This window comes from Pseudophryne corroboree, chromosome 4 (genome assembly GCF_028390025.1).
Source record: "Pseudophryne corroboree isolate aPseCor3 chromosome 4, aPseCor3.hap2, whole genome shotgun sequence".
NCBI classification, from domain to species: Eukaryota; Metazoa; Chordata; class Amphibia; order Anura; family Myobatrachidae; genus Pseudophryne; species Pseudophryne corroboree.
In genome coordinates this window covers 480,498,372-480,514,030 of record NC_086447.1, presented here as the reverse complement: position 1 = coordinate 480,514,030, position 15,659 = coordinate 480,498,372, and the positions used below count along the sequence as shown (strand labels likewise).

At 45.8% G+C, this 15,659-nt stretch overlaps 1 protein-coding gene across 2 annotated transcripts in view; it reads left to right on the top strand.

Moving 5' to 3' along the window:
- ATG5 (autophagy related 5) overlaps nucleotides 1-12,618 on the top strand; it is a 465,798-nt gene extending 453,180 nt beyond the window's left edge. For both annotated transcript variants that reach the window (XM_063917056.1, XM_063917057.1), the window contains one exon: nucleotides 11,463-12,618. In XM_063917056.1, the coding sequence (XP_063773126.1) occupies nucleotides 11,463-11,599 (137 nt within the window). In that variant the 3' untranslated portion in view covers nucleotides 11,600-12,618. The remainder of the gene's footprint in view (nucleotides 1-11,462) is intronic.
- Nucleotides 12,619-15,659: the final 3,041 nt, after the last annotated feature.

Sequence of the window (15,659 nt, the reverse complement as noted above, 5' to 3'; positions counted from 1 at the left end):
CCCACCCACCCAGAAATAAAAATGTGGATGCAGGGGCAGATGAAGAACAGTATGAGAGGGGAAGACCATGACAGGGTAAGGCACGTGCGCTCCTGGAAAAATGGGTGTCCTCGCAGTTAAAAGTATAGGCTTTTATGTGGAAATATAGCTTATACATTTAAACCTCTGCACTACACAAAACAAATGACAGTAGACATGATAATGTACTTTCAGCTGGCAGATCAGGCTGTAATTTAAACCAGAATAACACAATAGTACCGAAGCACTTTCTAAAAAGAACTGACCCCTGGATACAACGGGCCGAACGAATGACGCCCCGAGTTCGGTGGCCGCTTGGGTGGGTTTTTTTAAGGGTCAATCACTTACAAGGCATGGTTTTGCCTTGTAAATGATTGCCTTTTTTTAAAAAAGAGTTTGGCCAGCATCCCACATGACCACCAAACTAGGGCGTCATTTGTCCAGCCCAACATGTCCCACAGGGGGAGGTTATGTGGGTCAAAGCTTGTTGCCGGGGGTGGTCTGGAGAAAACAGGATTCAGGAACGCTGGCTGCTATTGGGTCACCTGACCATACGCAGCAGTGCAGCAATGTGCAGGAGTATCTAGGGCCCTTGCTGGTGAGCTTACTCAGATCATATGTCAGAGAGGAGGAGGGGAGGTGTCTCCCTCTTCACCTCCGACTGGACCGCCTACTTTGTTGCAGCCTGTGGCTGGCTGCAGCGTACTGTAATGAATCGGTGTGACTCATTATTAGTACTGCTGATGCGGGCTGCGGGTACCTTCTTTGCCGCAGGCCCCAGTGCAATGTATCAGCTGCACCGCTGGTAGGTCTGCCTCTCCACACAGCCTGATGGGACCTTCTGCCATGTGGGCACCTGCAGCAGTGTATGATTGTCAGGGGGCGGCTGCCGCAACGTGCCTCTATAGAGTGGCGCCCTTGTTCATCCGCAGTGGTCGAACAGCCCTGGTCCGGCCCAGGTTAATCCTTCGATTGTCTTCCCTATGATGCATTGCATGGTTGTCATTAGTATCTTACTGTAGTTGCCAAAGGTTGTAGAGGCTATTTTGCTTGCAGAAAAAGCCCTTTTCCTCTGGAACGTTTTGCTAATGATTTACAGATTTGTCCACAAACACCTATCCTTAAATAATCCCATTTAACACACCACAGACTTTGCTACTCAGCTGCACCAAAATACTAATCCTAAGTACCTAGGGGTAAATGTATGAATGGACGTTATGGTGGAGAAGCAGTATCAGTGCACGTTATGTGCACTGATACCGCTTCTCCCCCATGTATTACTGCGGTGGTGCGGGCACAGTAACTGTCCATACTGGTGTTGCTATCTAAAAGATAGCAGGCCCGCAGTGTCGGACTGGGGTACGTAGGGCCCCTCTGAAGGATTGGAGTGATAGGGGCCCATGTTTAGGTGTGTGGCCAGTCTGCAGAGGGGGTGGGGTCTGCCACCTCATTGTTATGACTAACCATTAGAGAGTGCAATATCTGAGCCCCTTCATAAATATATACAGTAATTCAGATGCTGCATTCATGATAATGTATCAGATTAATAACAGCAATGCACTGTAGAAAATAAACCACAGTCCAGTATAAGGTAACATATGCAGGGGCGGATCCAGGAAAGAATGACAGGGGGCGCACCTTGTGCATGCCGAAGGTGTGCGGTCACATGAAGGTGTTCGTGACCTTACAACAAGGGCATGACCTAGCAACAAAGGTCATGGCCTCAAAGGGAACGTCGTATTCGTAAGACGGGAAGAGGGTGACACTTTGGAGAGGCAGCGGGTGACAGGAGAGAGAGGGTGATGGGTTTATAGTGACGCAGGGGAGAGGCAGTGGATGAAGGAGACATAGTGGGAGACGGAGAGGCAGTGGGTGACAGAGGTGGTCATTCCAAGTTGTTCGCTAGCTGTTTTCGGTCGCTGTGCAGCGATCAGGCAAAAAATCGGCACTTCTGCGCATACGTATGCGGCGCAATGCGCACGCATGACGTACTTTCACAACAGTCGATGCAGTTTCACACAAGGTCTAACGACGCTTTTCAATCGCACTGCTGGCCGCAGAGTGACAGGAAGTGGGTGTTACTGGGAGGTAACTGACTGTTTTCTGGGAGTGTGTGTAAAAACGCAGGCGTGTCAGATACAAACGCAGGCGTGCCTGGGGAAACGCAGGCGTGGCCGGCCGAACGCAGGGCGTGATCGTGACGTCAAAACAGGAACTAAATAGTCTGAAGTGATCGCAAGCTAGGAGTAGGACTGGAGCTGCTCAGAAACTGCACAATCTTTTTTTGTAGCAGCGCTGCGATCCTTTCGTTCACACTTCTGCTAAGCTAAGATACACTCCCAGAGGGCGGCGGCTTAGCGTTTGCACGGCTGCTAAAAGCAGCTAGCAAACGAACAACTCGGAATGAGGGCCTAAGAGAGGGTGACAGTGAGAGGCAGAGTGGGTAACACTGGGGAAAGAGTGACGAGAAAAAAGTGGGTGATGCCAGGAGGAGGTGGCAGTGGGTAACAAAGAGAGGCCTAAGGTCTCTGTAGGAGTAGGAGGGAGTAGTGAGACATTTGTAATGAGGTTTACAGGGAAGGGAAAGATTCACTGGGGAAACAGACATTATACACACAGTATGAGCCGAAATTCACATTACAGGTTGAGTATCCCTTATCCAAAATTCAAAATCACACCTTTTTGGTTCCCCTACTGAGATAATGACACATTTATATGTATATTATATTATATATCTATATATACACATAATATATAGTAATATATGTCATTATCTCAGCAGTGGACCCAAAAATGTGAGATTTTGGATAAGGGATACTCAACCTGTATAGCACATAGTATGAGACGAAATTCACATTATAGCACACGGTATGAGCCGATATTCACATTATAGCACACGGTATGAGATGAAATTCACATTATAGCACACAGTATGAGCTGAAATTCACATTATAGCACATAGTATGAGACGAAATTCACATTATAGCACACGATATGAGCCGATATTCACATTATAGCACATGGTATGAGCCTAAATTCACATTATACCACACAGTATGAGCCGAAATTCACATTATAGCACACAGTATGAGCTGAAATTCACATAATAGCACATAGTATGAGCCAAAATTCACATTATAGCACATAGTATGAGACGAAATTCACATTATACCACACGGTATGAGCCGAAATTCACATTATACCACACAGTATGAGCCGAAATTCACATTATAGCACACAGTATGAGCTGAAATTTACATAATAGCACATGGTATGAGCCAAAATTCACATCATACCACACGGTATGAGCCAAAATTCACATTATGCCACAAGGTATGCATACACATATATTGTTTTTCCTTGGTACAAACAGTATATGTTTCCAAGCAACATATACTGTTTATACCTAAAGATGAACTGACCTCCTCTGGGAGCTTCAGATGGCGGCAATGGGGAGGCAGGGAGCGGGCCACCCACTCAGACGGGTCTCCTCTGCTACATGCTCCACGCGGTAGTGGCGACTGACGAGCGTCCTGCCCCAGCAGGGCCGGATAAGGTTTAAGGGGGCCCCTGGACAACAAACTTGTAGGGGCTCCTATTAACATAATTGTGTTACAAAAAAAGTGTGTGTGTATATATATATATATATATATATATATATATACACACACACACACACACACACACACTGTGGAATCTACTGTACGTATACATTTGTTTACTTTCATAGAGAGAAGGGGGTTTGGGGTAGGGATCACAGTAAAGGAGGTTTGGGACAGCACAGAGAAGGGCGTTTGGGACAGCACAGAGAAGGGGGTTTAGGGTAGGGATCACAGAAAAGGGGGTTTAGGACAGCATAGAGAAGGGGGTTTGGGGTAGGGATCACAGAGAAGGGGGTTTAGGACAGCACAGAGAAGGGGGTTTAGGACAGCATAGAGAAGGGGGTTTGGGGCAGGGATCACAGAGAAGGGGGTTTAGGACAGCACAGAGAAGGGGGTTTGGAGTAGGGATCACAGAGAAGGGGGTTTAGGACAGCACAGAGAAGGGGGGTTTAGGGTAGGGATCACAGAAGGGGGTTTAGGACAGCACAGAGAAGGGGTTTTGGGGCAGGGATCACAGAGAGCTGTACTCCAAAGGACGCCCATCTTGTGGCCAACAGCGCCGATTCCCCACTCCAGCAGCCTGAGAGCGCCGGGAGGTGCGGTGTGCTGTGGACCAGTATCCTCTGCATTCCTTGCCTTGACTGGCCGCAGCTGCTGGGGAGGGGGCGGGGACTGTCGGGAGAACACTAACTGGAGGCTGGATCGCAGGCAGCAAAATGCTGTCCTACCCTCCGTTAATATAGTATTTGTGGTGGCTTTGTGGGGGCTCAGCACAGTTTGTACATATTATAATGAACGGCACGATGCTCTGCCGCACATTACATATGCACAAACACACAAGGACGAGCCGCGACGCATACGCTGCAGGCAGCAGTGATACAGCGCTGGCGGCTCTATCGTGGCCAGAGCACCCTCTGCGACTTCGAGTGGAGGAGAGAAGGGGAAAGCCTCTCCTCTCCTCCGAGTCTTCCGGCTTTACTACAGCCGGCTGCAGCTCACTGTAATGAGTCCGTCTGACTCATTAGTACTGCTGCCGCCGCCACGAGACCCTTCATCGCGGTGGGCGCTGTCTGCGCCGCCGCTTCTTTTTTTTTTTTTTGCCCTCCTACGGCTTCCTCCACGTCTCCTGATGTACTGGCCTGTCTCCTGGTAGCGCCTCCATGCTCTGGACACTACGCTGACAGACACAGCAAACCTTCTTGCCACAGCTCGCATTGATGTGCCATCCTGGATGAGCTGCACTACCTGAGCCACTTGTGTGGGTTGTAGACTCCGTCTCATGCTACCACTAGAGTGAAAGCACCGCCAGCTTTCAAAAGTGACCAAAACATCAGCCAGAAAGCATAGGAGCTGAGAAGTGGTCTGTGGTCCCCACCTGCAGAACAACTCCTTTATTGGGGGTGTCTTGCTAATTGCCTATAATTTCCACCTGTTGTCTATTCCATTTGCACAACAGCATGCGAAATTGATTGTCAATCAGTGTTGCTTCCTAAGTGGACAGTTTGATTTCACAGAAGTGTGATTGACTTGGAGTTACATTGTGTTGTTTAAGTATTCCCTTTATTTTTTTGAGCAGTATATTTACCTTTTTGGAGGTCTTCTTAATGGGGTATTTTGTCAGATCCATGATTATTAGGTCCTTTGCTGATTGTCCTAATAACACTTCTTATTATTCTCCAGCATGGATGGTGTAATGGTTAGTATTACTGCCTCACACCACTGAGGTAATGGGTCCTAACTGTGTGGAGTTTGCATATTCTCCCCGCGCTTGCGTGGGTTTTCTCCAGGTACTCCGGTTTGCTCCCACAATCCAGAAATATATTGTTTGCTTAATTGGCTCCCAACAAAATTAACCCTATTGTAAATGTGTGTACGTATGCATGTGATAGGGAATATAGGGCCTAATTCAGACCTGATCGCAACAGCAACATTTTTCTATAATGCAATTTACCAGTGACTTTATGCTCTTATAAAAATTCAGCTGTATAAATGACTGAACACACACTGCTTCAATAGATTACTATAACTTTATATCATATAAAAATGTGTTTCATACATACAAGGACAATTCATTACATTTAATGTTAATTAATGAACGGCATCCAATGGTATACATAAAAATTGTTGATCACATGACTGTTATTGTGTCTACTATAGGCAACATTAAAAAATATATAAACTATCCTCATTTATAATGTCCCAACAAGAGGATTAAAACTTTGTAACATATGTGGACTCCAAAGTGGTCCAATGTAGTTTGTAGTATCAGAATTAGCAAAAGTCTCCACTTGTCGTGGGCTCACCTACCTATAGTAGACACAATAACAGTCACGTGACCAACAATTTTTATGTATAGCATTGGATGCCGTTCATTAATTAACATTAACTGTAATGAATTGTCTTTGTATGTATGAAATACATTTTTATATGATATAAAGTTATAGTAATCTATTGAAGCAGTGTGTGTTCAGTCATTTATACACCTGAATTTTTATAAGCGCATAAAGTCACTGGTACATTGGATTGTTTTTAGTATAGGCATTAAGAGCCTTACTTATTTTAGCTGTGTGCACACAGACACTGCTGGACTTAAGTGCTGCTCATCGTTATTGCAGGATAAGAATATTAAACAAACTTTCTATTCATAATAAAGAGTGTTTCCATATATTAGCGCCTGAAAAAAGAGTTTTGTGACGATTTTTCTATAATGGGCAAAACCATGTACACTGCAGGGGGGTGGGGCAGATATAACATGTGCAGAGAGAGTTAGATTTGGGTGGGGTGTCTACAAACTGAAATCTAAATTGCAGTGTAAAAATTAAAGCAGTCAGTATTTACCCTGCACAGAAACAAAATAACACACGCAAATCTAACTTTCTCTGCACATATTATATCTGCCCCACCCCCCTGCAGTGCACATGGTTTTGCCCATTAGAGAAATATTTTGCTATTGCGATCAGGTCTGAATTAGGCCCAAAGATTGTAAACTCCACTGGGGCATGGACAGTAGTGGATCTTGCCACGGGCAAGCAGGACTTTTGCCCGGGGCGCCGCCTTCCGGAGGGCGCCGCACTATGGCAAGATCCACTGCTGCTGTGCCTGCCGCTGCCTGCTGTCCCGCTGCCCGCAGTGAAGGAAAACTAGACGCTACGCGTCTAGTTTCCCTTCGTGGGCTGCCCGCTGTGAAGGGAAACTAAACGCTACGCGCCTAGTTTCCCTTCGTGGAGAGGACCTTTTTTGTAATGATGTGCGATGTGAGTTGACGTCATCGTGCACCGCACAGCAAAGGTCCTCTCCACGAAGGGAACTAGACGCGTAGCGTCTTGTTTTCCCTTCATGGAGAGGACCTTTGCTGTGCGGTGCGCGATGACGTCATCGCGCACAGCACATCATTTCAGCTGCGCTACTACTGTACAGGGGGTGGAACTGACAACGCCCCCTGTATGAAGCCACGCCCCCTATGGCCGCCCGGTGCGCAAAAAGCCCCTGAACCGGCCCTTGGCATGGACTGATGTGAGTGGCCAAATATTCTCTGTGAAGCACTGTGAGCTCTATCTAAATAACTGTTAATAAATGAATACATAATTGTCCAGAAGGAAATCTCATCTCTCAGTCCTATCTATATATTGGTATTGCATACATTTGTAGAGGCTTCTCTGCTTGTTTACTCTGGTAACATTTGTAGACTGACAACATAAATAGGCAGAGGTATATGCATTTCTCTGACGTCCTAGTGGATGCTGGGAACTCCGTAAGGACCATGGGGAATAGACGGGCTCCGCAGGAGACTGGGCACTCTAAAAGAAAGATTAGGTACTATCTGGTGTGCACTGGCTCCTCCCTCTATGCCCCTCCTCCAGACCTCAGTTAGAATCTGTGCCCGGCCAGAGCTGGATGCACACTAGGGGCTCTCCTGAGCTTGCTAGAAAAGAAAGTATTTGTTAGGTTTTTTTATTTTCAGTGAGATCTGCTGGCAACAGACTCACTGCTACGTGGGACTGAGGGGAGAGAAGCAAACCTACCTGCTTGCAGCTAGCTTGTGCTTCTTAGGCTACTGGACACCATTAGCTCCAGAGGGTTCGAACACAGGGCCTGACCTCGATCGTCCGTTCCCGGAGCCGCGCCGCCGTCCCCCTTGCAGAGCCAGAAGACAGAAGAAGAACGATGAAATCGGCGGCAGAAGACTCCTGTCTTCATTAAGGTAGCGCACAGCACTGCAGCTGTGCGCCATTGCTCCCACAGCACACCACACACGCCGGTCACTGTAGGGTGCAGGGCGCTGGGGGGGGGCGCCCTGGGCAGCAATTATATTACCTTTTGGCAAAAAATACACATAATACAGTCAGTTAACTGTATATGTGTAAAAAACCCCGCCATTAAGTTACAGAAAACGCGGGACAGAAGCCCGCCGCTGAGGGGGCGGGGCCTTCTTCCTCAGCACACCAGCGCCATTTTCCCTTCACAGCTCCGCTGGAAGCATGCTCCCCAGGCTCTCCCCTGCAGTATCCAGGTACAAGACGGGTTAAAAAGAGAGGGGGGGCACATAAATTTAGGCGCAAATCGATTCAAACAAGCAGCTATTGGGAAAATCACTTATTAGCAGTGTAAATCCCTGTGTTATATAGCGCTGTGGTGTGTGCTGGCATACTCTCTCTCTGTCTCCCCAAAGGACTTTGTGGGGTCCTGTCCTCAGTCTGAGCATTCCCTGTGTGTGTGCGGTGTGTCGGTATGGCTGTGTCGACATGTTTGATGAGGAGGGTTACGTGGAGGCGGAGCAGGGGCAGATACATGTGGTGTCGCCCCCACGGTGCCGACACCTGATTGGATGGATATGTGGAAGGTCTTAACCGACAGTGTCAACTCCTTACATAAAAGGTTCGATGACGCAGCAGCCTTGGGACAGCCGGGGTCTCAGCCCGCGCCTGCCCAGGCGACTCAGAAGCCGTCAGGGGCTCATAAACGCCCGCTAGCTCTGATGGTAGACACAGATGTCGACACGGAGTCTGACTCCAGTGTAGATGAGGATGAGACAAATGTACAGTCTACAAAAGCCATCCGATGCATGATTACTGCAATGAAAGATGTATTGCACATTTCTGATATTAACCCGGTTACCACCAAAAGGGGTATTATCATTATGTTTGGGGAGAAAAAGCAGCCAGTGACTTTTCCCCCATCTGATGAATTAAATGATTTGTGTGAAGAAGCGTGGAGTTCCCCTGATAAGAAACTAGTGATTTCTAAGAGGTTACTGATGGCGTACCCTTTCCCGCCAACGGATAGGTTACGTTGGGAAACATCCCCTAGGGTGGACAAGGCGCTAACACGCTTATCTAAAAGGGTGGCACTGCCGTCTCAGGATACGGCCGCCTTAAAGGATCCTGCGGTTAGAAAGCAGGAAGCTATCCTGAAGTCTGTGTATACACACTCAGGTACTATACTGAGACCTGCTATTGCTTCAGCCTGGATGTGTAGTGCTGCAGCAGCATGGACTGATACCCTGTCAGACAACATTGATTCCCTCGACAGGGATACTATTTTGCTAACCATCGAACATATAAAAGACGTCGTCTTATATATGCGAGATGCACAGAGGGACATTTGCCTGCTGGCATCTAGAATTAATGCAATGTCCATTTCTGCCAGGAGAGTATTATGGACTCGGCAGTGGACAAGGTGATGCTGATTCTAAAAAACACATGGAGGTTTTGCCTTATAAGGGTGAGGAATTATTTGAGGACGGTCTCACGGACCTCGTATCCACAGCAACTGCTGGGAAGTCGACTTTTTTACCTCAGGTTCCCTCACAGCCTAAGAAAGCACCGTATTATCATATGCAGTCCTTTCGGCCTCAGAAAGGCAAGCGGGTCAGAGGAGCATCCTTTCTGGCCAGAGGCAAGGGTAGAGGAAAGAAGCTGCACCAGGCAGCCAGTTCCCAGGAACAAAAACCCTCCCCTGCTTCCACTAAGTCCACCGCATGACGTTGGGGCTCCACAGGCGGAGCCAGGTGCGGTGGGGGCGCGTCTCCGAAACTTCAGCAACCAGTGGGTTCACTCACAAGTGGATCTCTGGGCTGTATAAATTGTATCTCAAGGATACAAGCTGGAGTTCGAGGCGACTCCCCCTCGCCGTTACCTCAAATCAGCCTTGCCAGCTGCTCCCAGGGAAAGGGAGGTAGTACTGGCGGCAATTCACAAGCTGTACCTCCAGCAGGTGATAATCAAGGTCCCCCTCCTTCAACAGGGCCGGTGAGTAAATTCTTATTTTCTTTCTAGGTGGCTACTGATTCAGACCACTTTTTATGTAAGCTACAATATGTTAAAACATGAGTAAAAACACATTTTGATGGTTGCATGAGATGTGTAATAAGGTATTAAACTCCATTAATTTTCAGTGCTGAGGAATTAAACGCCATTAATTGTCAGTGCTGAGAAGATATATTTTTTGTGTTCAGAATGTGTTTAGTTATTTTAAAACCCACTGTTTCCTCTGAGTTATTTGCTTTTGTCCCAGCAGAGTGGTAAAAATAAAATAGATCTGCAGCAATAATGCTGGTTACAGACCACAGCCGATTTGTACAGATAATGCATTAAAAGTCGCTCAGACAGATTCCTAGTTGTGGTGCACAATCTGTCTGCTCCTTGGAATGTGCATTATATATTTTTGGGGAGCCAACTGCTGGTATCTGTCCATTAGGGGTTTTAGTATGAATGTTTAATTGCACAAATGCTACAGCAAAAGTAACTTTTCCCAATAATGAATGTGATTTATGAAGTTAGTTTATACTGTGTGTGAGATGTCTCCTTTGGAGAAGCATTCCATGTAGTTTGGGCAGACAGAGTGACTCAGCTTCAATTTGAAGTCCTTTTAACCAAACAGCTTAGAATGTCTACTCTCCTCTAGTGCTCGATTTCTGGAGACCTACAAATGAATAATTGAGGATGAATATGTAGTGTATGAGTACTTTATCATAGATGACTCGCAAACACATAATTATTCATTCTCAGAGTCGGCAAAAAAAATAATAATGATGTAGTAATCATTTTATAAATGAATACCGTTATAAGGATTAATTAAATGTATGCATACTACAACTCAGTACAAATCAGTTTGGATGAGTTAGATTTGCATGCATTACTATTTTGCCCGCACTTCTATACATCACGTTCTCTGACCATGTTAACTAGCAAGTATTCCTCTTTGTGCTAGCCTCTGAACAAGTGAACTATAATTTTACTGATTAGAAAGTTAACTTGTTTATGCAAAATTGTATTGTCTCATAAGAGATACTGTTGCCACGTGTTCAAAGGTCATCATCTTTTCAGATAATGCAAACTTAAGTGTTGTTTGGATATTAAATTGCACTTCACATGAGCTGACTTTAGTTTTTAAAACAGATATTACATTTTATATACTTCTCAGATTCCTGATCAGCATTTAACCAACATCGCTATTCATTTATCACTTGTCTTAAAGAATGAAAACAAAATTTGATTAAAAATGATGAGATTGAAGGTCATATTGTGTGATTTGTGTAGACATTCAAGAGCTATGTTAACTGATCACCTAGAAGTTATAAAATAAAGTTATATACAGCAAAGAAAGTATCTATACAGTATGTGGAATGGCTTTTGAAGTTCATGGAGAAGATCAGAAAAACATTTTTTCAGTATTTTAGTGCTGCTGAATTATGTCACATTTTTTGTGTAAATAAATGTATTTATTTTTACATTAACTCACATTAATCACAATGCTTGCCAGTCAAAAGGATATATACAGCTTACCAATCATTTTGTAACTGTTATCGATGTATTGAGCATTGTGTGATGTCTTTGTTTCTAGATGGAGAGAAGAAGTATCAGGTGATGATCCATGGTATAGAACCTCTGTTGGAGACGCCATTGCAATGGCTAAGTGAACATCTAAGCTATCCTGACAACTTCCTCCACATAAGCATTGTTCCACAACCCACTGACTGAAGGACAGACATGATGTGCTTAAGTGAAAGAGATTGCCACACTTGGACTGGATTTTCCGAGATTACTTCACAGCCTGACTTTTGATAAGCATGGTCCAAATCCAGAGCAAGAAGACAGGTTTTCCCTGTGACTCTTCAGGACTCTAACTGTCCCTTCTACTATTTTGCTCTGCCAACACTTGAGCCTGGTTTAACAAGGAGGTCTTGCTGGAAGCCTCCTGCTCTACTCTGCCGAAATAAAACATACTTGGAGAGTCAGTTATAGTATGTTCCTCCCCATTCCTAGTTTGTACTTTAAACTGTGCTAAACTGTTTTCAACTTTGTTTTCTTTTATGCAGCCAGGGTTCAAATGTATTGCTAAATGAATCAACACTGAAAAGAGAAAGAAGCAAGTGTAGCATTATTACTCAATATCAAGTTTAGTTAAAGCTGTGTTGTTTGAGTTTTTGTATAACAAGGTTTACCAGAGAATGAGTTTCATACTTGAAATACTACAAATCTGCTTCAAATCAAATATGACATGGTCATGTATCACCCATCACCCATATAAAATATTTGCCTAGAAATAAAGTTACAAGATACCAGCAGATATCCACATTACTCTGCTTGTGAGGAAATAAAAAAAGTTATATGCTGCGCTGGTGAAATTAACATAACCTAAAGCAGCTTATACAAATAATAATCAACTTCACAAATAGTTTGGATCAACCTATGAACCGCTCTTTTGTCTCTTTGAATTTACAGAATTGTGTGATTTTTTTTTTGTATGTTGTATTGCTCATTACTAATGTGCATTTCAAACTAATCTTCAAAATACAAAGTACCCATTTTAATACATTGTGTGTTTTTTCAAGTCCATTGTGGTCCCAGTTGTTACACCAGAGCTTGGAAAGATTGATTAACACCCCTGCAATTACATCTTCCACATTGCAAACTTTGTTGAATGTGTGAGCTAGCATGCATGTATGGTCATTAAATTGGAAGTTAAAATATATTAAACAGTGCATATCACTTGTAAATACTGGTTGCTTTATACCTTTAATTATGCCATATTGGATCTGAAATGCATTTAGGTGCCTTTTCTTTATGTATATGCCAATGCACATTATGGATGGCTCTCAGTCTCCAGGTGGCATTTACCATTTTTTTTTTTTTAATAAATCACAATGATAATTACCTTTGTTGTAATTCTTCCTGAGAACAAAGGACTGGCCAAGATTTAGAGGCCTACTGTATGCAATGGTATTACCAAGAGTTGTATTCATTAACACCCACCTTTTGTTGTCTCATTTATTACTTGTTCAGAATGCTAACCTGATTTGCCACCCATTAATTTATATTTTCTTTACATTTTTGTTCACACGGCTGCTCATTAATATCCCACCAGGTAACTTAATGTTGCAAATCTGTTCGAAAACTGTCCTTATGCTGGATCTGCTATTATTACTGATGATTTACAGTATACTGACAATGCTTTGTATATAAGGGACATTCGGTACCATGCGGAACTCTGTAATAGCGGATCCATTCAGAAATACTATATCCTTTTATTTCCATGAAATGCAGAAAGGTAAACTAAAGTGACAAGCAAAGTACTGCCCACTGATCGATGCTAAAGCATTTCATCACCTTACTAACAGCGGATGTAACATGTTAATAGCTAGTTAAGTAAAGCTTTTGCAGCCATTTGCTGTTAATCCAGCTGGACCGTAATTTGGAAAAGTGAGGTGGATGTGTAATATCAACCATGACAGGCTGCTGGAGAGGTGGTGGTAAAACACCACGCAGTATAAACACCTTAATGCTAGTTTCCGTTAATTTGCTCTAGTACATGAGCACTGGTAATGGTGCAAATTATTCCCATTATTCTGTCATTTTTCTTCTTCTGTGTGCTGTAATGCATGCAATCAGCTGTAATAATAGAAACATAATAAAAGCCACTGCAGATATTACTCTAGCCTAGATTTCTGACAGAGGATTGGTAGATTGTCTGTTGTAATACATTTTACAGCACTATGAAAAGCCAATTATTTGTTTAAGTATTTATGAACAGTTTCTTATATAGCGCAGTGTCACTAACGGGGAGCAGCGGCCACCGCGCTTACCCCTTCGGATGGGTCTATACAGGTCTCAGTGTTAGGTGAGCGCTGCCTCCGGCAGTTCCCCGTTCCGTGGGCGCCGCCATTACGCTCAGTGTGTCCGTGGGTGTGGTGGGCCGGTGACGCCATCAGCTCCCTCTGCCAATGACAGGAGAGCAGGAAATTCAAAATCAGACACCGGGCAAACCCCCAGCGCCTGAGTATCGTTGCTGCACAAGCTACCCCCAGGCTCACACTGCAGCTCTCTGTACTCCAGTGCTTCCAGCTACAGTGTGTCTTCCAGCTCTCTGTGCTCCACTGCTTCCAGCTACAGTGTGTCTCCCAGCTCTCTGTGCTCCAGTGCTTCTAGCTACAGTGTGTCTCCCAGCTCTCTGTGCTCCAGTGCTTCTAGCTATAGTGTGTCTCCCAGCTCTCTGTGCTCCAGTGCTTCTAGCTACAGTGCGTCTCCCAGCTCTCTGTGCTCCAGTGCTTCTAGCTGCAGTGTGTCTCCCAGCTCTCTGTGCTCCAGTGCTTCTAGCTACAGTGCGTCTCCCAGCTCTCTGTGCTCCAGTGCTTCAGCTACAGTGTGTCTCCCAGCTCTCTGTGCTCCAGTGCTTCTAGCTACAGTGTCTCCCAGCTCTCTGTGCTCCAGTGCTTCTAGCTACAGTGTGTCTCCCAGCTCTCTGTGCTCCAGTGCTTCTAGCTACAGTGCGTCTCCCAGCTCTCTGTGCTCCAGTGCTTCTAGCTACAGTGCGTCTCCCAGCTCTCTGTGCTCCAGTGCTTCCAGCTACAGTGTGTCTCCCAGCTCTCTGTGCTCCAGTGCTTCTAGCTATAGTGTGTCTCCCAGCTCTCTGTGCTCCAGTGCTTCTAGCTACAGTGCGTCTCCCAGCTCTCTGTGCTCCAGTGCTTCTAGCTACAGTGTCTCCCAGCTCTCTGTGCTCCAGTGCTTCTAGCTACAGTGCGTCTCCCAGCTCTCTGTGCTCCAGTGCTTCAGCTACAGTGTGTCTCCCAGCTCTCTGTGCTCCAGTGCTTCTAGCTACAGTGTCTCCCAGCTCTCTGTGCTCCAGTGCTTCTAGCTACAGTGTGTCTCCCAGCTCTCTGTGCTCCAGTGCTTCTAGCTACAGTGCGTCTCCCAGCTCTCTGTGCTCCTGTGCTTCTAGCTACAGTGCGTCTCCCAGCTCTCTGTGCTCCAGTGCTTCTAGCTACAGTGCGTCTCCCAGCTCTCTGTGCTCCAGTGCTTCTAGCTACAGTGTGTCTCCCAGCTCTCTGTGCTCCAGTGCTTCTAGCTACAGTGTGTCTCCCAGCTCTCTGTGCTCCAGTGCTTCTAGCTACAGTGCGTCTCCCAGCTCTCTGTGCTCCAGTGCTTCTAGCTACAGTGCGTCTCCCAGCTCTCTGTGCTCCAGTGCTTCCAGCTACAGTGTCTCCCAGCTCTCTGTGCTCCAGTGCTTCTAGCTACAGTACGTCTCCCAGCTCTCTGTGCTCCAGTGCTTCTAGCTTCAGTGTCTCCCAGCTCTCTGTGCTCCAGTTCTTCTAGCTACAGTGTCTCCCAGCTCTCTGTGCTCCAGTGCTTCCAGCTACAGTGTGTCTTCCAGCTCTCTGTGCTCCAGTGCTTCCAGCTACAGTGTGTCTTCCAGCTCTCTGTGCTCCAGTGCTTCTAGCTCCAGTGTGTCTCCCAGCTCTCTGTGCTCCAGTGCTTCCAGCTACAGTGTGTCTTCCAGCTCTCTGTGCTCCAGTGCTTCTAGCTACAGTGTGTCTCCCAGCTCTCTGTGCTCCAGTGCTTCTAGCTACAGTGTCTCCCAGCTCTCTGTGCTCCAGTGCTTCTAGCTACAGTGCGTCTCCCAGCTCTCTGTGCTCCAGTGCTTCTAGCTACAGTGCGTCTCCCAGCTCCCTATGCTCCAGTGCTTCTAGCTACAGTGTCTCCCAGCTCTCTGTGCTCCAGTGCTTCTAGCTACAGTGTGTCTTCCAGCTCTCTGTGCTCCAGT